This window comes from Mytilus trossulus, chromosome 1, assembly GCF_036588685.1.
Source record: "Mytilus trossulus isolate FHL-02 chromosome 1, PNRI_Mtr1.1.1.hap1, whole genome shotgun sequence".
NCBI lineage: Eukaryota > Metazoa > Mollusca > Bivalvia > Mytilida > Mytilidae > Mytilus > Mytilus trossulus.
The window spans coordinates 99,499,063-99,525,193 of NC_086373.1; the positions used below are offsets into that span (position 1 = coordinate 99,499,063).

A 26,131-nucleotide genomic window follows, 5' to 3' on the forward strand; every position below is an offset into this window, starting at 1 on the left:
GTGTGTCACTTTCAGAAGTTTCAATTGGTTATTATAATTTCCATATAGAGTTCCTATTAAAGTTGAACATAAACCAAATGTAGAGAAAGTCGTTCAACTGAAACAAATATATACATTTGCAATAAAACATATGTCACACGTAAACCTATATGACCTAGTGAAACTTACCACGGCTGAACGACTTCTATGAAAGGGGAAAGTAGGGCCAAATTAACTTCTTTTTAAATGTCTTTCATGTAAAAAATATTTCAATTTTGATTTAAGTAATTATATCATTTAAATATTGAAAATTTTCAATGATATTTTAAAACCTTTTTGAACGTGAAATGTACTGAAATGAATTTGAATATACTATTCTTTGTATATATACGCATTTGCTTTCTATTTCAATAGTCGTATTAACATGGATAAATACCAGAATATATATAAATGGGTTTCTTGAGAAGAACATACTGTATAAACTGAATCCTTTAAAAAAACATCGGAAAGCCAACAACAAGGGCTACAGGCGACAACTAATTCAGTTTTGAATAGAAACTGTTCTTTGTTCGGATAGTATTGCTAAAAAACCCTTACAAACACTACCGATTTCTTTTTGTAGAGAAACCAGAAAACCTGTTGGGAGTGCTATATCTGATATTCAATATTTTACCAACAGCTGTCAAGACATTTTCACGTCTGTGCGCCATTTAGTTTCCTGTAGTATGGAACATATTTTGACGCTGCTATCCAAATCACTTGCCGACGTTTTCAAGTCAATTGTTTTACTGTTGGTAAAATGTAGCTGAAATGTGATGGTTTTAAATGCGTGTTAATTTTATATGGTAAAGATATGCAAAAAAGGTGGAGGGTTATACCTGTACCAAGTCAAGCTATCTGGACCATGTGTTGTTCATTGATGTTTATATTTGTTTGTACCTGTACCGTGGTTTGTTTTTTATGTGTTCATGTACCAAGTCGAGCTATCTGGACCATGTGTTGTTCATTGATATATTTGTTTGTACCTGTACCATGGTTTGTTCTTTATTTGTTACTGTACCAAGTCAATCGATCTTGTGTTTTTCATTGTGTGTTCCTGTTTTATGTCAAGCCATCTGAAAAATGTTTCACTTTTGTTTTTTGTCTTTTATTTCGGAGGAGTCGGATAGCAATGGTTTGTTATACTTTCCAATAGTTTGGTGAATCATGTTTTCGACCTTTTCATTTATTCAACAAAGTATGTTCAACGACATGGAAGCATTCTAACCACCAATAATCAGAAATTACATAATATTTGGCCGTGTAGGTGAGTTTTAGGGATGTTGTCCAATATACAAAAAAAAGAGGGGGAAACCACAAATGCCAATACAACTGCAAACCAAATATCATTTATTTGCCATTGGTGGTTCTTAAATTGTCCCAATTACAAACTTCAAAACATTGCTGATGCAGACATCTCAACCAGCACATCTAAGTCTGGCCTCAGAAAATTCCCTGCGGCCCACAAAAATGGGAATGAAAATGTTAAGATCAATACTCCATGAGTTGCTGAAGAAAAAAGTGAACAGATAAGCCTAAACATAATCCCCAAACCCTAATGTGGTTTTATAAGAAACAGGGTTTCTGTAATGAACCACTCCTTAATAATTTAGACAGTTCAATGAATGACAACAAGTGTACACATTTCTCGCCTTCTTTACTAACCATTGATTTTATGTTAATAATCCTTTATATAAAGCTTTACTACAACAATCACATAAAGTTAATATGATCCAAGAAAATGAGGTACAGGTCATATAATCAAAACTGGAAAAACATGAACACCTTACAACTATTTCATACACCAAATATGCTATAAATATAGTTATAAGGCATATACAGCTTTAGTAAGACCAACCTTTGAATATGAGAGTTCATTTGCAACATGTATAAATGTAAATATGAACAGCATAACATTTTCCATAAGTATATGCATATACATGTATAAGCTTTGAATAATTTATGAATAATTGTGAGTACTGTACAATGAGGTCCATCTAAAGTAAAGCTTACACTTTTTCCTTATAAAATACAGTACAAGTCTGAAATAATGACAAGTCTGATAATAAAATATAATTTATTTTTTTATCTAGCCAGTAGTACACTGCATCAGATGTGTAAACCAAAACAAACGTTCATATCTTAGCTTTCAATGGTTTTGACATTTATACAATACACCAATTACAACATTTTATCACCACTACTTGAAACAATATAAGCATTTAAAGGTTTGAGAAGAACCATTTCTGAAAATTAGTGTTGACAAAAGTTTAAAGCACGTTTTAAATAACCTGTTGTTTCAGGGGTAAAAGTTGGAATCTGATCACTTTTTTTCACTTCGAAGTCCTCCCTTGTGATTTTGACTTAGAAGTATGTTGATCTGCTAATGCAAGATATCAAAGATATAATCAAGCAATCAGAAAAAATATTTGGTAAATTATGAAAGTTATAAAGTATCTGAAGCATAACAAATGTTGTAGAAATTGTATATTATCCAATAGCAAGCTGATATGTAAGCAACAGAATACCATATAATAATGGTATGTCATAAAAATTTGTAAACATATGTAGTAATAAGATTGAGAAGGGAAATAGGGAATGTATCAAAGAGACAACAATCCGACCAAAGAGCAGAAAACAGACGAGGGCCACCAATTGGTCTTCAATACAGCAAGAAAATCCTGCACCACTGCAAGTGACATGAGCTAAGATCAAGGGTTTTTATCCCTGTACATTATTAAGATACCTTGAAGCTAATGCATCTGTTCATAAAATAGTCAGTAAATAACATAAGTATTCTTCAAAAAAGAATTAATCAAAAAACTTAATTGAGGTGTTATTGTATTGCTGAAAAAGTTATTGCTAGAACTTATTTTGTGCATTTATTATTATGATTTTGTAATTTTAGATTAAAAAGTAATTATTTTTTTGCAATATTAAGAAAAATACTGTTTTATTCATATAATTTTTTTTGAAAATCTGAGTTTAAATTATTGCTTTAATTACCGTCACATTTTTTGCAATAACTTCTGAATTAACAGTAATGAAGTCCTGGTTTGACAACATTTATCACAGATTGAAACAAAGAAAAAGTGTATACACCCTTGGTTCACAACAAACTAAAGGATTTTTACAATTTATTAATATTAAAATGAATTAGTTGAAATCCATAGATTGAATCAACTTTGCTTAAAATAAATAAACAATCACAGGTCATTAGTCTATTGCCACCTTGTAGACTATATTGATATGTTAAATTTAATTCAGAAGTTTCCACTCATAAATACATATATTTATCTTTTGTAAATATCCACCTCATAATATTTTATGTTTATGATACATTGCATTTATTCAAAAATAATATTATTCATTTTCTAAGTACAAAAATAAAGATATAATATGCTTCCACATATATTTAGATAAGTATACAACAAATAATGTATTGACAGCTTAATGTTTAAAAGGAGGTAACTAATAAGCTTAGTGTTTAAAGGGAGGTAACTAATAGCACTATCACAGATTAACAAACAGACATTAAAGGTATAGGCCACAAAAACATATGTTTTACCAAAACCACAAACTATCGTTTAGCAATAAAAAAAATCCTGTTTATCTATACTCATAGACATCAATGACTTCTTTCACAGGATAAATTATGAATTTAGAAAAAAACTAATATTACTTTTCATTTATTGCGAATTCTGATATTAATCTACACTTCTGTATTGCAATTCACTTGATTATTGGTATAAAACTGGGATAGCAAACATTGTGTGAAAGAAGATCACAACAACAACAAAACGTTTTCATTATTGGGACCCTGCTAGCTGTCAGATTTTTTACAATAATATAAAAAAAGAAGACGTGGTATGATTGCCAATGAGACAACTATCCACAAAAAGACCAAAATGACACAAACATTAATAATTATAGGTCACCGTACGGCCTTCAACAATGAGCAAAGCCCATATAGTCAGCTAAAAAAACAACTTTCCCAATCAATTTTGAATTTATTGTACTTCAATGAAAACATTTTTAAAAGGTTCAATGTCAGCCTTGTTTTTAGACTCACCAGTCAAAGGTTAAACCTTCTTTAAATAGTAAACCATAGATGGGGATATATAACATATGTGGAAGAAAATGGAATATCAGTGATAATTATAGATTATTTTTTCATAATTTCACCATACAAAGATACTTTTTCTTCATAAAACAATTTTATCTACACAACAAATGTGTCATCAAATAAACCAATCAACCAATTTGATTTTCTGGATATTTCTTACAACTTGTTGAATACCAGTCAAGCATACTACCACAGCACAACTTTATCTTCATACAAATGTCATACTTTTTTTTCAAATTAGATAATGTTAGAAAATTTGAACTTGCCATATACATTTCTTAAAAAGTGTGTAAAGAAGACTTTTAAGGTGGTACCTAACACTACAGGGAGATAACTCTGTAAAGAAGACTTTTAAGGGCTACTAGCATTGAGCATTATCTGTACAAATCAACAATAACATAATTTTTTTTGTCACTAATTAGAAATTGACAACATTTTTGTACAAATTTACAAATGAACTTAAAAAATATCTGTCTTGAATAAATATGTCATGAACTTCAATATATACAACTTAAGAAAAACAATACTTGAATCAAAGAAAGCCAAAACATATGTTTATATGTATATGGTCAAATTATACAATTATTGCCATGATAAATTATTTATAAAAATAATCTTTTAATATGTTTCTGCACTAAAAAAATGTAAATGAAATGAAATAAATATAAAAGTCTATACCTTAACATCTAAAAATATAATTTTTCATTATCTAAAAAAATATAAGCATTTATTGCAAGTGATAAAAAATATATTTTACAAGGGACCATGAATGATTGCATTATGTCATTTTTACAAAATCACAGAAAAGTAGTAAACAGAAAATAATGCTGAAAAGTCCTAATTTGGACAATATTATATTTTATAGAATATAATAGCAGAACCTGCCATAGAATCATCAGTCTTAATAATTCTCACAATATGATGTTACAAACAGAAGTGGTTTAAATAAACATTCTAGTTTGATATGTTTAGTAAATTTTAAACAGTTTGCTTTGAATGTCATTAGACTTAAAGGGTATATACCATTAATTATCTCCCCTTATTTGTTGATGTACACTGAATTATATTTGATTTCTGCTTGTAGCTAACTGATTTACATTACAAAAAGAGGAGAACAGCCTTTTAAGTAATTATCTAATCAGAATGTCAGCATCATATGAAATTTACATATAATATCTACCTTGATCACATGATCAAATTAAAGGAATCTTAGAAAGCCATCACAATAATATGAAGACAGTAAGGAATGTTTGGTTAAATAACTATCAAAACCCTGTCATAAAAAATAATTGTGGCAATATAAATATATACAAAAAACAACTTTATAATCACTAACAATACAAACTTAATTTTTGAATAATACAAAATTGGGTAAACTTAATAACAAAATAATACTTAACTCTGGAATATGACAAAATATAAATAACTGTTTACAATAAATAGCAGAGAAATACAGATGAATTATTATTTACAATCAATAGCTGAGAAATAGGAATGAATAACTATTTACAATCTAAACCTGGGAAATAAAGATAAATTACTATTCATGATGAAATATACTATAGTGTTACTGTTAATGGCTTGTTGATTCTATATTGGTCAATGTTTTGATACAAGGTATGCTGTATTGATCCATAGGGATGTAGGGCTTAGAACCAATAAAGCTGACAGAGAAGTTTATATCACTTTATCAAATAACCAAAACAGTTCAAGATAAAATATACTACAGTGTTAATAGCTTGTTGATTCTATATTGGTCAATGTTTTGATACAAGGTATGCTGTATTGATCCATAGGGATGTAGGGCTTAGGACCAATAAAGCTGACGGAGAAGTTTATATCACTTTATCAAATAACCAAAACAGTTCAAGATGAAATATACTTCAGTGTTAATAGCTTGTTGATTCTATATTGGCCTATGTTTTGATACAAGGTATGCTGTATTGATCCCTGGGGATGTAGGGCCTAGGACCAATAAAGCTGACGGAGAATCAATAACAGGACAATACAGAATCAGCAAGTTTATATCACTTTTATCAAATAATCAAAACAAATCATATGACTAGTCTGTATGGCAAGTCCCTATGACAAGAATTAGCTACAGCTGATTCATATGGGCAGTATGTATGACAGGAAATATATACAGCTGGTCCTGTATGGCAAGTCCCGTATGATTGGAAGTACAGCTTGTCTGTATGGGAAAGTTTATAATTCTGGTCAAACAGCCATATCAAACGTATTGGTAATTTTATACTAGTCATGCTGATTTTACGTATCTTTTAATAAAGATGTCTATACTGATGTTGATCTCATAGTGTAATCTTCATCCACAACCTCTACTACTTCCACTACATCAATCTATAAAAACAGAATAACATGATTATAACTCCATGTGGTGAACTAACAACTTTCATCTACTGTGGATTCATTTATTTTCGTGGGTATCAATTTTCATGGATTGATGAAAACTTGCATATTTGTGGATATTTAATTAGTGGTTTTGACCTTCTCTGTATACAAAGCTTATAAAAAAATATGTGTTTTTTAAACATTTGATTTTGTGGTTCATCTGAACTATATGAAACCCACAAAAGTTGTATGTATCCAACGAAAAATAATCAATCCACAGTACAGCATCAATCATAAATAAAGAAAAACACAAATATTACTCTATGTGGTGAATTAATGCAATTCTGTTAAATAATGCAATGAATGTCTGTTCTATGGTCGAGTTGTTGTCTCTTTAACACATTCCCCATTTCCATTTTCAATTTTAATCGTGAAGAATTCAAAAGAGCCTCTTGAATTGACAGTCAGATTGAAACCAGCCCACACTTGTGTTTGTTTAGACTCCCCAATTGATACCTCTGTATGTAGGATTGTCAATTTTTATAAACTATTTCAAAACTTTAAATACTTATATGTGACAACAACACTTCAAAGAGTTTGCAATTTTATTAAACTTATTTCAACCAAGTTAAAACTACTTTAACTTACAGGCAGAACATGTCCACCAAGTTGATTAATAAGTGTAATTTTTGTTCTAGTTCTGATAAATAATTGATTAGAACATCGTTACTTGTAACTTAAATTGTTGTCTGAATCTTAAAACAAGAATGTGTCCAAAGTACACGAATGCCCCACTCGCACTATCATTTTCCATGTTCAATTGACCATGACTGAATTGGATAAAAAATATAATAAGGCATTAAAATTAGAAAGATAATATCATAAGGAACATGTGTACTAAGTTTCAAGTTGATTGGACTTCAACTTCATCAAAGACTACCTTGACCAAAAACTTTAACCTGAAAAATGCACTTTCATTTTCTATGTTCAGTGGACTGTGAAATTGGGGTCAAAAGTTTAATTTGGTTTAAAAATTAGAAAGATCATATCATAAGGAACATGTGTACTAAGTTTCAAGTTGATTGGACTTCAACTTCATCAAAAACTACCTTGACCAAAAACTTTAACCTGAAGCGGGACAGACGGACGAATGGACAGACAGACGGATGGACAAACAGACAGACTGACGAACGGACGCACAGACCAGAAAACATAATGCCCCTCTACTATCGTAGGTGGAGCATAAATATGGAGTGTACCTGATCAGGAGATTCTTCTGTATTGTCTATTGCATCTGATATCTGTTGATAAATATAATCTAAAGTTGGTCTGTTAGTCGGGACCTCATCCCAACACCTCATCATCAACCGATATCTGAAAAAATATAAATATAATCTAAAGTTGGTCTGTTAGTCGGGGCCTCATCCCAACACCTCATCATCAACCGATATCTGTAAAATATAAATATAATCTAAAGTTGGTCTGTTAGTCTGGGCCTCATCCCAACACCTCATCATCAACCGATATCTGTAAAATATAAATATAATCTAAAGTTGGTCTGTTAGTCGGGGCCTCATCCCAACACCTCATCATCAACCGATATCTGTAAAATATAAATATAATCTAAAGTTGGTCTGTTAGTCGGGGCCTCATCCCAACACCTCATCATCAACCGATATCTGTAAAATATAAATATAATCTAAAGTTGGTCTGTTAGTCGGGGCCTCATCCCAACACCTCATCATCAACCGATATCTGTAAAATATAAATATAATCTAAAGTTGGTCTGTTAGTCGGGGCCTCATCCCAACACCTCATCATCAACCGATATCTGTAAAACAATACATATGATCTCTTGGAGAAAGCTGGGTACTCTAAAGTTAAAACAATAGAATTCAGATTGCATTTTTTTCCTTCTTCCTAAAATGATTGTTTATTTTGCTCTTTATAGTTTAACCTTATCTATTATAGTTTAATTGTCAATGTTAATAGGAGATAATGGATGATGTGGGCCAAGTGAGCTTAAAACAATGAGGTCTCATATTACACTAATTCTTGTCTAGTAAATGGAATTCAACTAAAACAGTCATTTTTTAATGTCAACAGATAATATCATTTCAGTACTTACAAAGACCTTTCACAGCAGTCAGGTTTTGGTAACAGCTCCCCTTCAGATAACTTGGATTTTACAATCCCTGCATCTTCTCCTAAACTCATCACTTCCCACAGGAACACACCAAAAGAATAACTATAACACAACATTATTATTCATCATTTGGATTATATAAATAATACATGGCTCATGGCTAAGAAATTCTGAGACAATAGACCACTTTCGAGTTTATCCGTCACCGGAAAAAACTCGTCAATTATACGCGCCTTTATGACGTCATTTACCAGATAGAGGGGTCGCCTGTATCCCTGCACTATTAACGTTCATCAAGCGTCTTAGTGATCGTCATTGTGCAGGATAAACTAGAAATAATGGTTGTTCTGTAGGTACTTAATGACAGCAGTGCTGATTGTCAATTTTGAGAATTCAATTTGCCGAATAATTCGTACAATATAGAATTATAGTTTTCCAACCACTTGCTCAACATTTAAATGGAAGTGACGACGCCCCTAAACACACAAATGACGTTCACTAAAACCAGAGTTTTTGACAGAAATGCATCAAACTCGAAAGTTGTCTATTGATCTCCTTTCATTTAGGTTGATAAATCATTAATTCATCAATGCAAAAAAGGTTTACCTCAATGTTGTTTAGATTCAAACCTAGAAGATATACATTAGTATACATGGATGGGATAACTCAGTATTTTAAAATCTATAAAATGACTAGTAAGCATACTTAATAAGGTACTACATAAATAATAAAATAGTCTCCTTAAGGTGGTACCTAACACTACAGGGAGATAACTCTGTAAAATCAGCTAAACGTTTTAATTACATTGTGTTGTAAGGAAAATATTAAGCTTCTCAATGATCAAAATGAGTGTTTGTCAAACTTCTATATAACCAGTGTTATTTTTCTTGGTTGGTTCAAATATTATGAAATTTTTATATTTTTGTCAAAGGGTTAAAGCAAATACTTTGCCAATATTTTATGAAAATTAAACGAGCCAAATTGATATTAGTGAAAGTGTTGGGTACCACCTTTAGATCAAAGAGTTCTTAAGAGTTTGCCTCATAAAAATATTTCCTACCCTTAGGTATTAAAATGAAGTATTGCATAACCAAGTGTATTTTTTTAAAGATTGTATTAATCTTACTTTGTTTGTCTGTGAACAAAGCAAAACACTTTATGACCTATAACAAGGGTCCTTCTTAAAATGAACATTTTGTTAACAGTGTAGTACAAATGTAATACTACTTTTGATTGATATGTTGCACCATGTGAAACACCCTACCGTAGAAAATGAAATAGGCCTGTTTGTTATTTTGTTTCAAGTGCATCCTTAACTGTCCCTTTGGTATCTTTCGTCCCTCTTTTATGATTTGATTTTTTTTCTTCATATTAAGACAGGAAGCAAAGAGCACTTGAATAAATTTACTGCAAAGTGTAGATTGTATTTTACAGCCAAAAAATCATAGAAACTATAACAAACATGTAATATTTAAAGGCTTTGCAATTAAATTTTGTTGGTCTTAAGTTATTCCAGTATCGTAATTTAGTCAGTATCAATCCTTTAATCTGGAGTTACCTACATTTCTGATTTTGATGAGAATATACCATCCTGGATTGATTCTGTCGCCATCCATGGTAAACATTCATCTGGTAACTAGAAAAGAAAATATTGTTGTAACAGTACTCAGAAAGAAATACAAATGTATAAGCTTTCCTTATTTTCTTGTTTACATAAAAAAAGGTTAATTCATTGTCATAAATATCTATTATAATATATGTACTAAGGGGTGTCGGAGGAGTCCTGATCCCAAAATTACAGGCTTAAAAACATGAAATCCAGAGGTCCCCAATTTAATGAAATTCAAATCCTGTCATCCCAAAATTCAAAAAAAGAATTCTTAGATCCCTGAAAGGATCAATCCTGAAATCCTGAGCTTAAACACACCTGATTCTGATCATGACTTCCTGTAAAAGGTAAATATTTTGTAATTTTTTTGGGAAAACTAGATGAGCGAAAATAATCCTAGTCAATGTGTTTGGTACCACTTTAATGAGATGGATAGAAAATGGTATATACCTTAAACTATCTGAATAGACAGGAAAATTTAATTTTTCAAAAACGACTTCAAGGCAATCCGCTAACTCTAAGCAGAAATGAGCGAATCTGTGATTTTATTTCAAGTTTCATGTAACATAACACTAAAAAACCTGTACAGTATTTCTATACAAACCTTGGTTGACTGTAATTCCTCAGTCTCAGATTCTATATTAACAGCATAAAACAAGTTTCCTATTTTACTTCTCTTATTCTCATCTAGGAATATGTTGTTAGCAGATATATGTCTGTGTAGGATCTAAATGGAAATTAACATTAACATGAATTAAAAACTTTCTAAATCCCTCTATTCATGACTGTTTTAAACTTTGATGCTAACTTAAACTTTAACCTTACTTCAGCTGAAACTTTTACCATACATACTGTGGATTCATTAATTTTCATGGGTACAAATTTTCATGGATTAACGAAAATTAACATGTTCATCGATATTTTATTTCATGGTTTTGCCGAAATCTGAATACAAGTCAAATGGGAAATTTGCCATTCTTTGAACATTTAAATTTGTTGGTTACCTATACCTAGGAAATCCACTAAAATTGGTATCCAACGAATAACAATGAATCCACAGTAGAACAGAAAGACATGTGGACTAATGGAAGAATGGATGGAAGATGAATAGACTGGAAATGTAATGAAAGGCATGACAAACAAATAATATGTTATGTGTTGTTCATATGTGATCACATATTTCTGATTGGATACTAATCTTTGTCTATAATTTTTTAGGGAGGTTTCTTTTGTTGCTTTTTTTTAAATTTTTGTGAAAGGAATTACAATTTTCTCTAATATAGAACCAATTACACATACCTTTTTATATAATAAATACTCCATACCACTAACTACACCTATACAACATTTCAGTATATCTAATTGATTTCTCTTCAGTATTGTAGATGTGTGATCTCTACACGATTCTGTCAGGTTTCTTAGATATGATAACATTACACCTCTACTACACAGCTCAAATACACTAAATGAATAACCTGTAGAAATAAATAGGACAACATTACACCTCTACTACACAGCTCAAATACACTAAATGAATAACCTGTACAAATAAATAGGACAACATTACACCTCTACTACACAGCTCAAATACACTAAATGAATAACCTGTAGAAATAAATAGGACAACATTACACCTCTACTACACAGCTCAAATACACTAAATGAATAACCTGTACAAATAAATAGGACAACATTACACCTCTACTACACAGCTCAAATACACTAAATGAATAACCTGTACAAATAAATAGGACAACATTACACCTCTACTACACAGCTCAAATACACTAAATGAATAACCTGTACAAATAAATAGGACAACATTACACCTCTACTACACAGCTCAAATACACTAAATGAATAACCTGTAGAAATAAATAGGACAACATTACACCTCTACTACACAGCTCAAATACACTAAATGAATAACCTGTAGAAATAAATAGGACAACATTACACCTCTACTACACAGCTCAAATACACTGAATGAATAACATGTACAAATAAATAGGACAACATTACACCTCTACTACACAGCTCAAATACACTGAATGAATAACCTGTACAAATAAATAGGATAACATTACACCTCTACTACACAGCTCAAATACACTAAATGAATAACCTGTAGAAATAAATAGGACAACATTACACCTCTACTACACAGCTCAAATACACTAAATGAATAACCTGTACAAATAAATAGGACAACATTACACCTCTACTACACAGCTCAAATACACTAAATGAATAACCTGTAGAAATAAATAGGACAACATGACACCTCTACTACACAGCTCAAATACACTAAATGAATAACCTGTAGAAATAAATAGGACAACATTACACCTCTACTACACAGCTCAAATGCACTAAATGAATAACCTGTACAAATAAATAGGACAACATTACACCTCTACTACACAGCTCAAATGCACTAAATGAATAACCTGTACAAATAAATAGGACAACATTACACCTCTACTACACAGCTCAAATACACTAAATGAATAACCTGTACAAATAAATAGGACAACATTACACCTCTACTACACAGCTCAAATACACTAAATGAATAACCTGTACAAATAAATAGGATAACATTACACCTCTACTACACAGCTCAAATACACTGAATGAATAACCTGTACAATTAAATATGACAACATTACACCTCTACTACACAGCTCAAATACACTAAATGAATAACCTGTACAAATAAATAGGATAACATTACACCTCTACTACACAGCTCAAATACACTAAATGAATAACCTGTACAAATAAATAGGACAACATTACACCTCTACTACACAGCTCAAATACACTAAATGAATAACCTGTACAAATAAATAGGACAACATTACACCTCTACTACACAGCTCAAATACACTAAATGAATAACCTGTAGAAATAAATAGGACAACATTACACCTCTACTACACAGCTCAAATACACTAAATGAATAACCTGTACAAATAAATAGGACAACATTACACCTCTACTACACAGCTCAAATGCACTAAATGAATAACCTGTAGAAATAAATAGGACAACATTACACCTCTACTACACAGCTCAAATACACTAAATGAATAACCTGTACAAATAAATAGGACAACATTACACCTCTACTACACAGCTCAAATACACTAAATGAATAACCTGTAGAAATAAATAGGACAACATTACACCTCTACTACACAGCTCAAATACACTAAATGAATAACCTGTACAAATAAATAGGACAACATTACACCTCTACTACACAGCTCAAATGCACTAAATGAATAACCTGTACAAATAAATAGGACAACATTACACCTCTACTACACAGCTCAAATACACTAAATGAATAACCTGTACAAATAAATAGGACAACATTACACCTCTACTACACAGCTCAAATACACTAAATGAATAACCTGTACAAATAAATAGGATAACATTACACCTCTACTACACAGCTCAAATACACTGAATGAATAACCTGTACAAATAAATATGACAACATTACACCTCTACTACACAGCTCAAATACACTAAATGAATAACCTGTACAAATAAATAGGATAACATTACACCTCTACTACACAGCTCAAATACACTAAATGAATAACCTGTACAAATAAATAGGACAACATTACACCTCTACTACACAGCTCAAATACACTAAATGAATAACCTGTACAAATAAATAGGACAACATTACACCTCTACTACACAGCTCAAATACACTAAATGAATAACCTGTAGAAATAAATAGGACAACATTACACCTCTACTACACAGCTCAAATACACTAAATGAATAACCTGTACAAATAAATAGGACAACATTACACCTCTACTACACAGCTCAAATGCACTAAATGAATAACCTGTAGAAATAAATAGGACAACATTACACCTCTACTACACAGCTCAAATACACTAAATGAATAACCTGTACAAATAAATAGGACAACATTACACCTCTACTACACAGCTCAAATACACTAAATGAATAACCTGTAGAAATAAATAGGACAACATTACACCTCTACTACACAGCTCAAATACACTAAATGAATAACCTGTACAAATAAATAGGACAACATTACACCTCTACTACACAGCTCAAATACACTAAATGAATAACCTGTAGAAATAAATAGGACAACATTACACCTCTACTACACAGCTCAAATGCACTAAATGAATAACCTGTACAAATAAATCTTTCAATTAGCATAGGTTCAGATAAACTCAATGAATAACCTGTACAAATAAATCTATCAATTAGCATAGGTTCAGATAAACTGAATGAATAACTTGAACAAATAAATCTTTCAATTAGCATAGGTTCAGATAAACTCAATGAATAACCTGTACAAATAAATCTTTCAATTAGCATAGGTTCAGATAAACTCAATGAATAACTTGAACAAATAAATCTTTCAATTAGCATAGGTTCAGATAAACTCAATGAATAACCTGTACAAATAAATCTTTCAATTAGCATAGGTTCAGATAAACTCAATGAATAACCTGTACAAATAAATCTTTCAATAAGCATAGGTTCAGATAAACTCAATGAATAACCTGTACAAATAAATCTTTCAATTAGCATAGGTTCAGATAAACTCAATGAATAACTTTTATAAACTAATTTATTTTCATAAGCTGTTGAAATATTACAGTTATCATGCAATTCTTTGAGAGGAAACCTGAGCTATTATCATAACTTGAAATCAAGTATGTTTAACTTGGGCAAATTCTTGATGTGCCTTGTCAGGGACCAGCAGTTTTAATTTGTGTTTGATATCTTCTATAATAGTTTTTTCAAATGTTTTTAGCTAATAGTCACCAGTGTTTTCTGTTGCCTTGGTTGAACTGTTGTGTTCACATTTTTTTCATTAAAGGCCTATTTTAGGTTACCATTAGATATTGTTTTTGCTCATTATTGAAGGACATAAGGCAACCTGTTGTTATTAAAATCCTTGTCTTGGCTTTTCGTTAATAGGGGCCTCATTTGTAATCAAACTAAAAAAAAAATCATATTGTGTATGATTTTAGTAAGGATTCAATAAAACATACTTTAGATATTGTGAGACCTGACAGGAGGAATGGATGATTGAACAAAACTATTACAGTATACATATATATGTCCCTATATGACAGACACATAAAAATTACTAATTACTAGTATTCTAAGTTAAATTTCAAATATAATAGTGTCCAATAGCAAATGATCAGACAGGAAAATGGCTTATTTGTATAGCAAGTTAATATCTTTGTTGATATCATACATGTAGATCAATAAAAATAATCTTTACTACCTAAATTAGTTCCAATGCCAAAAAAGAAGACAACGTTTTTCTGTTTGGGTAATTCTTTTAGCATTGCAGCATCTCTATAGAAATCTTCACAGTCAGTGCTGTTACTCCCTGAAAAACAAGTATAATTTTTATAATTTGTCTTGTAGCTTAAAAGATTTATATTGACTAAATATATTTTGTAATAACAACAGTTTCATTTGTCAGTAACAGCAGAGAATAATTTTCTTTTCAATTTACCCCTGTACTGCAGGTATTGTCCTGATAAATCAGGCACATTTAACTTCCTAATGTAAGTCATTATTTAATTGTGTCAAATGGGACTAAATTATACATCATTAGAGTTTACATTTTAATTCCAAAACCTTAATATTCAAATGATAAATTTCCAGAAATTGTAGATCAGCAAGAACATTGAGAAATAAAAGTATTACTTGAATTTACAGAGCTCTAAAACTCGTTAATTTTGTACTATTTCTTAAGCCCCAGTCAAACTAGACCATGTTCGCACCACAGTCTTAAATTAATTCAGATCGTGGTGAGATCTCTGTATAAACAGCATAAGCATGTTAATTTTCTTTGTTTTCACAATGATACTATGTCCTCATTACGTTTCTACATTGATCCCGCTATGATAATACCACGTTCTCACCACACTTTTTCTACGATTATCATGATCTTACGTTTCATAACGTTTTCACAACGACTACCGTAAATCTGGAAATTTTGGCATCATGATATTTTGACAGTTTTCTCTCGAAAGGCATGAGTTCTATTTTGGTGTGTGTAATTTTGGTGTTTTGTCAAATTGATATGTTTAATTTTGGAACAACAGAAACAAGCAGGCTCATTCGTATTTGCCTTTAATTACCCGTTTATTGACAAAATATCATTGAATTTCTCAAACTAGAAACACAACAAAGTAAACTTAGTGAATAAATTGGATACACGGATGTAATTACAAATAATTCCGTATATCCTAGTTCAAAGCTTAAAGAAAATATGAAATATAATCCTAAACATTAAATCACTTTGTTTTAATTTTTTTACAAATATCATATAAAAATAATTTTTAATCATGTTAATCGATTGACAATCAAGGAATTTAATTTTAATCCATTAGCTCTAGCAATACACATGATAATTGATTGAAGATAAAGGATAAATTAAAACGGAATTTTGATATTCTAATTACCAATAACGGCATCTAATCAGCAATAGCCTTGCATAAGTCAAAATTATATAGTGTTGTCAAATTATACCAGGTATTTATTTCCAGATAAACCTAGGAATAGAACTGTAGGAAATACACGGAAGATCTAATAACATTAATTATTCCATATTGGTATTATTTTAGTAGGTTTCTCTATATGAATTTGATTTTGAATAAAAAAGCATATTCACCTGAGAAAGTGTTATTCACTACACTAAACATCACACGCTTTTACATGCAACGTTATGGTAAAATGTTTCATGTAAAATTTGTTTTGGTATATGTTTGTCATTAAAGACATTTTCTTCTGTCGGAATATGGAATAAAACAATTGCTGTCTTTTGTTTCCGTAAATATGAGGTTTAAATGACTTTTGGAAAACAGATAATTTTATTCACTTCGGCCTCAGTGAATATCAGTTTTTTCAAAAGTCAATAAAACCGCATATTTACCTCATCAAAAGACAATAATTATATAATATTTTCCACAACAGTTAACAATATTACTGGTTCGCGATTTTGGGGTTTCAAGTTTTAGTGTTTGCTTTATTTTCATGTGTTTAATTTTGGCTCTTTTATTGGAGGCACCAAACAAACCAAAAAATCCTAATTTACAGTATACCATGAGTGATCCAATTGCAGCAAGATCTTACCACACTTCTACTATGATTATAGCATGTTCTTACTACGATTATACTACTTTCATACCGCGATCTTACAACATTCTCAGCAATAACCTAAACATGGTGTTCCATATCAATTCTGTTCCATCGCTTTTATTTCTGATTATTACGTAGATTTCACAGAAACAACTCAATCAAGCCACCAAAATCTACTAGAACATGTAGGGGCGGTGAAAGGGGTAGATGTACAGGCAGAGTGAGCCTGATAGTAATAAATCCTGATAGAGATGTCGAACCAACCAATCCAACGTAAATCACAACCTATTGCTGGTCTATCTAGCTCAAATGACAATGCTTTAGTATACATGTACAATAGCAAAGATGACACAGATGTGTCAAGCAGGGTTGAGCAGTTAGAGAAATAGGACAAGAGGTCTAAATTACATACAAACTAACAAAACCTGGAGAGCTTTTGTATATTTTATGTGAAAATGTCATAGTGGTAGTGTAGTTGGGTTGCTGTGAGAACATGAAGGTCGTAGTGAGGTCGTTACAAGGTCGATGTGATATCATATTGCAGTCTCTCCAAATAGAATCCCACTCTAACTACAATAGTACAGCGACCATGACCAAGCTCATCATGATCTTGAATAAATCACCACAACCCTGATGCAACCTTACTACGATCTAGACAATCGCACTTCAATCATCAAAATTTGCATTTTTTTCACAGATCATAGTGCGATTGTGGCCTAGTGTGACTGCTGTATTAAATACTTACCATTTGGTAATATCCTGACCATGACAGGTGATGATCTAAACCTACTACAATATTTTCCAAATTTAATTTCAAATCTCTGTCCTGTCACTATAACTGGATACAACTGTAAATCTGCTGGATCTATGGTTTCTTCCTGACTGTGTGTCTGGATTGTCTGAAAAAATGTATGTACACAATGTAGCTCACAAATGCTCAAAATTTTAGAACACCACATATTTTTGACAATATAAGTTTATGCTTTAGAATAGAACCTTCCACTTTTATAAATTGTCTGGATCTGCCCCTGTATTCACTAATGATAAATAATTAGAGCAATAAAATCATAATAATTATGTGAGAGAAAATAAACAGCTGCTCCATGAGCATATCATATGCCTGTTGTCTTGTTTGTGAAGTTTTATGCAATAATCATAAATAGTTTCTGAGTTATGGCGCTACAAAAAACTCAATAACTGTAAAATAAAATTTTAAATCATCACAAAAAAATATACAGATCCTTAGATTAATATAATTTAGAAGTTTTATGCAATAAGCATTTATGGTTTTTGAGATATGGTGTGACATGTGAAAAAAAAAACCCTTATTTAAAAATGACGTTGTCAGTTTATTATCGACTTTTGGGTTTGAATGTCGCTCTCGTAATTTCGCCTATCTCTCAATTGTAAATTAAACAATTATAGTTCAATTTCAAATATAGAGTAATTAAATTAATCTAAATGTATGTTTCTTACCAATCATGTTTACTAAAATGTCTTGATTAACAAACAAAGGAAAGTTTTTATGGCTTGTAATGAGTTAATTATTAATGCATGAAAGTGTTGATCCGTGTACAAACACCGTTAAAAATGTCTCTAATCAGTTGCATAGGGTTCACCGCAGGTCACTTTGATTTTGATCTGGGCAAAGATTTCAGACGAAAGACTGTTTTATTTTTCTATTTTTTGTTACAAGTAGTGCACATGAAAACATTCCCACGGAATAACAGGATGTTGATGATACTACTACATGTATAACCAATAGTGTTGTCCGGATAACAAATTTATGTTGTTAATTAATTTTATTTACTAGTTCTACGAATTGAATATTTCAATGGATATAGTGAGTTGAAATGTGAAGAGAATATCTCAAGATGTTTAACAGACAATCGAGAATTCAAGTACTAAAACTGTACTTGAGTACTCGGCCTTCAGGGAGAGTACCAGAGTACTTGAGTACTCGGCCTTCAGGGAGAGTACCCGAGTACTTGAGTACTTGTTGCCATCCCTATTAAGAACATATATGTTTGTTTCTTCCAGTGTTGTTTTTGTGCTTTTATACATTTTTAGCAAATTACGATAATTTACCTGCATTTCTTCCGCAGGACTATCATCATGTTTTCTCTTTTTTATCTTTGAACACAAACTAAGATTTTTCTTTTTACGCACAATAATACATGCTACGACAATAACTGCCACAGTTAAAACTACAGAAACTGATGCACTGGTGGCAACTGCAATATTATCCTTCTGGTTTGCCATTATACCACCGGTATATAAAGGAACTTCATCTTGTTAAAATATAGAAATTAATATTTATATATGTACATAAAGTAGTACATGTACATGTATTTGAAATAAACGCGATATATAGCTGACTATATGCGGTATGGGCTTTGCTCATTGTTGAAGGTCGTACGGTGACCTATAATTGTTAATGTTTGTGTCATTTTGATCTTTTGTGGATAGTTGTCTCATTGGCAATCATACCACATCTTCTTTTTTATATGTGATATATACATTTGTATGTGTATCATGTAAAAAAAAGTGTGCTAGATGAAATCATCACTTCCTGATACAGAGTTTAAGAAGGATTCTGAGAGCTGTAGTCCCTTTTGTGTTATATGAATCTGTGAATCTGTACATTAAAAGTTTCTAAAACATTTGTTTGAAGTTATAGAAAAGAAACAAAAAATTCTGCACTTTTGCCATTAGTAAAGGGACATAAATCTAGACCAGCAAAGGTGACACAACCAAAATTCAATCATGGTCTGGTTTTATATAAGCATTGTGTATAAGTTTCATTGTATTTGGTTGAGGCAAACTAAAGTTTAAGAATGGAAACCAATTTTTGTGACGTACATGTATGAACAAACATACAGATGGACATGGGTAAAACATTAAAATGCCCCCTCTGCTACAACAGGGGAATAAAAATGCACAATTGTTTTACTATATTTCCCCCTAAATTCTACTGTAGGAAAAAGCCTAAAGAAAATTTAAGTGAATAATTGAGAGAGGACAAACCTTGACATAAAGGTCCAGTAAAACCTACAGCACAACCAAACTGACATTCTCCTGTCTTGGCATCACATGATTGGTCTCGACATGATGTACATCTTAACTTACATCCTACTCCATAAGTACCAGAGGAACAAACTGGCGAATAAAACAAGGATAACATTTAAAAATAAATGTAGTGGAAAACAATAATAGCCTTTAAATGCAGAGTATGCTTATGGAAAATTGCATTCACTGTAAATTCACTATTGTTATTTATTATTTTAATTGTTCAACAATGGAAAAATGTGAAATAAATTATTACAATTTTAGGAAATACTACATATGTTAAAGTAATATGATACATGTTATAAAATTTAAAGGTGACTTTTAATTTTGCAAAATATTTCGTGCTACATGTACATTTTTCACAATAATAAATTCACAACATTGTCATATGAAAACATTGCACATACATGTACATCATATTTCTGAATCTAAAATGTATACAGCCAATAGTCCCAGTTCATCCCTTATAAACATTCACACTCTAGTTTCATAAAACATATTTTTTTCCATACACAAATTTCTATAAAACTCACCTTGATTACAACTTTGTCCATCCATTCCTTCCAGACATCCATATACACACGTCCCATCTTCTTGTGTACATGTGGCATTCTGGCAACCTTTACATTGATACCCACAATACTGTCCATAGAATCCTTCGATACAGCCTTTGGAACATTTTCCATCAAAGCGTTCACAAATTCCCTGCAGACAGTTTGCACTACAATTTACATCACATTTGTTTCCATAGTAACCATCATTGCAATCGAGGTCAGAACATCCTCCATGAACTTTGTAGCATTTGTTACCCTTACATCCATCACTACATGGCATTTGACAATAATCACCATAGAAACCAGAATTACATTCTCCTGAACAAAGTCCACTGATACGATGACAGCCTGGATGATCACAGTTCTTTGGACAACTCTTATTACAATAATCGCCATAAAATTTGAATTCACAACCATTTGAACAAGTACCTGTTGTCTGATGACAGTTACGATAATTGCAATTTTCATTACATTTATTGTTACAAGTATCGCCATAGTAACCTGGTAAACAACCAGAATCACATTTCCCATTATTTTTATTACAGTAAACATATCCATTATAGTCACTAGGTCTACAGTTAGCATTACATTTGATGTCACATGTTGTTCCATACCAGTATGCTTGGCAGAACCCACATGTGCCATTCTTTAGAAACTGGTTACCATCACTACAGTGTTCAGGGAACCTTTGAGTGCAGTAGTCATTAAACCAACCACTTTTACAACCAGATGGACATGTTCCATTCACAAAACATGACTGTCCTGTACAGTTTCCACAAATATACTGACATTTCTCCCCATGATAACCAGGATTACATCCATTTGGACATTTTCCTGTGTCTTTATCACAGGCTAACGTACCCCCTATACAATGATCACTACAATTTAAACAGGACCCACTGGAATAATCAAAGTACATCCCAGTGCTGCAAACTGCACAATAAGTTTTTCCAAACTGGTCATCAGCGCATTTGTCACAGTTTGAAATCTGACATTCCTTATTACAAAGTGCCCCAAAATAACCATGCTTACAACCGTCTAGACAATGTCCTGTACTTCTGTTACAATTACTAAATTCCCCATTACAATGCTGGCTACACTCTGTACAGATCAAGTTAGTTGGGTACCAGCCTTGGGAGCAACGTCCACATTTTGCTGTATCCCCATGTGTTTTAGCTAAAACACACTGATCACAATGATCGATATTACAAACCCTGTCACAGTTAGTTCCATAAAATCCCTTTTCACAACCATTATAACATATCCCAGTGGTCTGGTTACATTGAGAATCACCTCCTATACATTTGTCACTACAATTAACACATCTATTAGCCTGATAACTATAAAACTTTCCCTCAATACACTTTGAACAAATAGGCATGAAATATGTAGATGAAAATCCACACTGTAAACAAAACTCAAAGTTACAATATTGCTCGTTACATCTCTTCCCTGTCCAATGTGATTTACAACCAAACACACAATCACCTACAGCATTACAGCGACCCAACAAACAATTACCATTACACGTCTTCTCACAACGGTCACCATACCATCCTAACTTACAACGATCACATATTTCTGTATTGTTTTCATTGTGATAACAGTCTAAACAGTCTGGAATGGAACAACTATTTTGGCAGTTGTCACCACTCCAGCCTGGTTTGCATCCATACCAACAGGAACCAGTAGATGAGTCACAGTGTGATTTTCCTATTAGGCAATTTTCACTACAGGAATCTGAAAAAAATATTAATATAATAATATTATTGATTACTCTGTAAAATGTTTTTAGTGTCGCTTTTCTAGGTATTCACAAAATTTCAGTATACTTCGTGTCAGCGGTGTCACTCTGTCTAGCAGTTTGATGAGGCTTGGCATGGTCTTCTATAGTTCAGTTCTGGTGTTTTCTCTACGAATTGTAGATTTTAGTTTGCCATGATCTTTTGTCATACATTAAATTAAGGCTTTCTTGAATTCTTGTTGCCTTTTTATATAAGTGAAACATGCATGTACAAAAAAAGTATCATGTGTTCTAAAATTTACTTTAATTTTAAATTTTCTGTTTGTAAGATTTGATTTGTTTGGCAAGTTTATGAAATCTTTTTTACACCAATTTTTTTTGTATAGATGGAAGCTATATATTCTATTTTGAATATCTTTTTGATACTTTGATACTTTATAACATCAATTTTTTTACCAATTTATTTTTGATTTAGAAAGGTCTATGCATAGATGGGAGGATGATCTGAGGTACTGTACATGTATCTATTGGTTACATAACTAGTAAGTTATTCTGTTTATATAGGCTGGGGTCAACAGCATTGCTCTTGAAGATGTTATCATTGTTCTTTCTTCAGAATTTTATTCTGGGGTGGAGCTTCTGCTGCTAAGTGGTCAAAGTAGTCAAAGTGGTCAAAGCAGTAGAACTACTGTATCACTAGCTATAGCATGTCAACACTGAGGCTACAAGTTTGAATCCTACCTGTTGCATATTAGCTTGAATCCAATCTTAAAAGACCACTTTCGGGTATGTTGCATTTCTGTCAAAAACTTTGGTTTTAGTGATCATCATTCCTGCATTTTACTTTAGGGGCATTGTCACTTCCTTCCCATGTTGAGCGAGTGTTTGAAAAAATATGATGCTATATTGCACAAATAATTCAGCAAAACAAATTTATATATTTAATAATCAGCACAGCTGTCATGAGGGTTGTACTGAACAAAAATTATTTCTAGATTATCCTGCATTATCCCAATCATGAAGATGCTTGATGAATCTTTTGTGTGCAGGCTTAGGATGAGTAGGAATCCTCCCAGTACACCTCCAGGAAATAGCACTATGAGAGTGCTCACGGTGGTGGTTTCAACACCAATCAATCAATACAGTAACAACTCCTAATGTTTGCAAATGTGGAACCTTCTTGATCTAATCAAATGTATAAAGGTATGTTTGCAAAATACATGTACATGCAGTAATGACTAATACCTGATTACAGGTAATGTCTAATGAACCTTACCTGTAATTTGTTTCAGAATGCTTATAATTAGGATCTGCAAGTATACACGACAAAATAATAACTTCATTTTTTCATTGCTCTTTGTGATTCATCTCATTATTCTTTCGGCATTAATTACGTAAGAGAAGAATTAGTAAACAAAGTGTCATTTGTTGCAAAATGTCAAAAATACAGGAAATGGTGTGTATAATATCCGGATCGGAACTGGGAAATTTTGTATCCGATTTTGTATTCAACTATAAAAATCTATGTTTTCACAAAATGTGAGCCATGAATCAAATGCTTGATGCGAAGCTTGTGTATGTTGTTAAAAATTATTTGAAAAATTTCAATTTATAAATAAGAACTTAGTAATCGAAAATTTTGTTTCTATGAAAATGAAGACCTCTATATAAATGAGAAAATATAATAATAGATTTATATACATGTGTATTTATGTATCTTATATATATAATAACTTAATAAGTGTATATAAAAATCTTTGAAATAGTTGTCTCAGATAAAAAGCATTCTGATAACAAAAGAGGATGATTGAGTTCTCAGATTTCTCAAATGAATTTTCATATTTACATGCAAAACATAAATTATTTGAGTTATCTCCCCTCATTTAATATTTGATCTCTTTATATTTTACATTTTTTTTGGTATATATATAGATAATGAAAAAAATAGCTGCAAAAAGAGACTTGTGTTTGCATGTCTCTTGACTTTTACAAAGGTTCAGGGATTTTTTTTGTGGAAGAAAGATTCTAGCTTTCCCAAACTAATGTACAACAGAAGGTAAAAAATAAAAGAAAGTTGGGTATGATAAGTGTAATTTAAACTACATGTACTAGGGACAAATATAATAATAAATGTTACATTTATTTCCTCAAGCCAGATTGTGTTGTAATTTTATTGTTAAATGAAGAAGCTTTTTTCAATGTTAAAGCTGGCCTCCTTGGCTGAATGTTCTTTATGCAGTGGTTTATCTGCTATATAGCATTAGTCTGTCACCACTGATGTTGTGAGTTCAAACCCAGCATGGTGCAGGTGTATTTGACTCTTATCTTAACATAATAGAATAATCAATGTTAATTTTCTTGCAAAAGGTCATACATGATGTAGTTCTCTCAAAGTACTCTACCAATTCAAAGACTGACTGACAAGAGAAACCCAACAGTGCTCCAGGAAATGGCATTGAACACTAATAAACATGTCCGTTTGGAGATGCTTTGCTCTATAAAGGCACTAAACAAAGAATTATTTGAAAATAAAATAGTTTTGAAATCTGAAATATTCAGTCACAAATTTCTTCTCGAACTAACTAAGACTATGAAGGATTGGTCATATATAGATATAGGAAGATGTGGTGTGAGTGCCAATGAGACAACTCTCCATCCAAATCCAAATAACAATTTAAAAATTAAACCATTATAGGTTAAAGTACGGCCTTCAACACGGAGCCTTGGCTCACACCGAACAACAAGCTATAAAGGGCCCCAAAATTACTAGTGTAAAACCATTCAAACGGGAAAACCAACGGTCTAATCTATATAAACAAAACGAGAAACGAGAAACACGAATATATTACATAAACAAACGACAACTACTGTACATCAGATTCCTGACTTAGGACAGGTGCAAACATTTGCAGCGGGATTAAACGTTTTAATGGGCCCAAACCTTCTCCCTTTTTCTGAAACAATAGCATAACATCACAACATGCATGCATGTCTTAGGGTTAGTAAGTATTATGTGTATCAGTGGCAGATTCAGGGGGAGGGTTCAGTGGGTTAATTTTTTTTGGACTATCAATGCATTTTGATAGATATCAATCTAACACCATGACATTTATTCATCAGTTAAAAGAGATCCTTGAAATAAATTAAACCATGTTAAGTGCAAATTATCTCTTTTTGTATTTTTGTGTGTTTTTTTATGCATTGGCTTTTCAATTTCTATTGTACTTGAATGCCCATTGATATGCAATATAAGATATGCATTAGCAACAGTGGCAGACATCATTATCACTGTAAAAACTCTTCACTAGGGTGAAATTGTGATGTTTGG

At 31.7% G+C, this 26,131-nt stretch overlaps 1 protein-coding gene across 3 annotated transcripts; it reads right to left on the reverse strand.

Moving 5' to 3' along the window:
- Positions 1-2,888: 2,888 nt before the first annotated feature.
- On the reverse strand, positions 2,889-24,256 carry LOC134693399 (multiple epidermal growth factor-like domains protein 10). Of its 3 annotated transcripts, XM_063554217.1 has the most exons (13): positions 24,080-24,256; positions 21,039-22,799; positions 20,464-20,595; positions 19,525-19,727; positions 18,182-18,335; positions 15,569-15,676; positions 12,858-12,893; positions 11,548-11,687; positions 10,853-10,975; positions 10,202-10,275; positions 8,622-8,741; positions 7,753-7,867; positions 2,889-6,502 (listed from the first exon to the last, which is right to left on the reverse strand). In XM_063554217.1, exons 1-13 carry the CDS (start codon positions 24,144-24,146, stop codon positions 6,437-6,439), a joined length of 3,099 nt encoding a protein of 1,032 aa, XP_063410287.1. In that variant the 5' UTR covers positions 24,147-24,256; the 3' UTR covers positions 2,889-6,436. The 3 variants fall into 3 exon arrangements, with proteins under 3 accessions (XP_063410287.1, XP_063410279.1, XP_063410295.1); XM_063554209.1 differs by lacking the exon at positions 12,858-12,893 and having other exon boundaries at positions 11,548-11,723; XM_063554225.1 differs by lacking the exons at positions 2,889-6,502; positions 7,753-7,867; positions 12,858-12,893 and adding an exon at positions 8,204-8,324 and having other exon boundaries at positions 11,548-11,723.
- Between the last annotated feature and the right edge of the window lie 1,875 nt (positions 24,257-26,131).

Bases quoted from the DNA above. Each gene is read 5' to 3' on its own strand.
- LOC134693399 (XM_063554209.1), bottom strand. From the start codon at position 24,146: ATGAAGTTATTATTTTGTCGTGTATACTTGCAGATCCTAATTATAAGC. The intron at 15,677-18,181 runs GTAAGTATTTAA...CTTGTTTTTCAG, and splicing joins GGTCAGGATATTACCAAATG to GGAGTAACAGCACTGACTGT. The intron at 8,742-10,201 runs GTAGGTAACTCC...GTTGTGTTATAG, and splicing joins TTCTCATCAAAATCAGAAAT to TTATTCTTTTGGTGTGTTCC.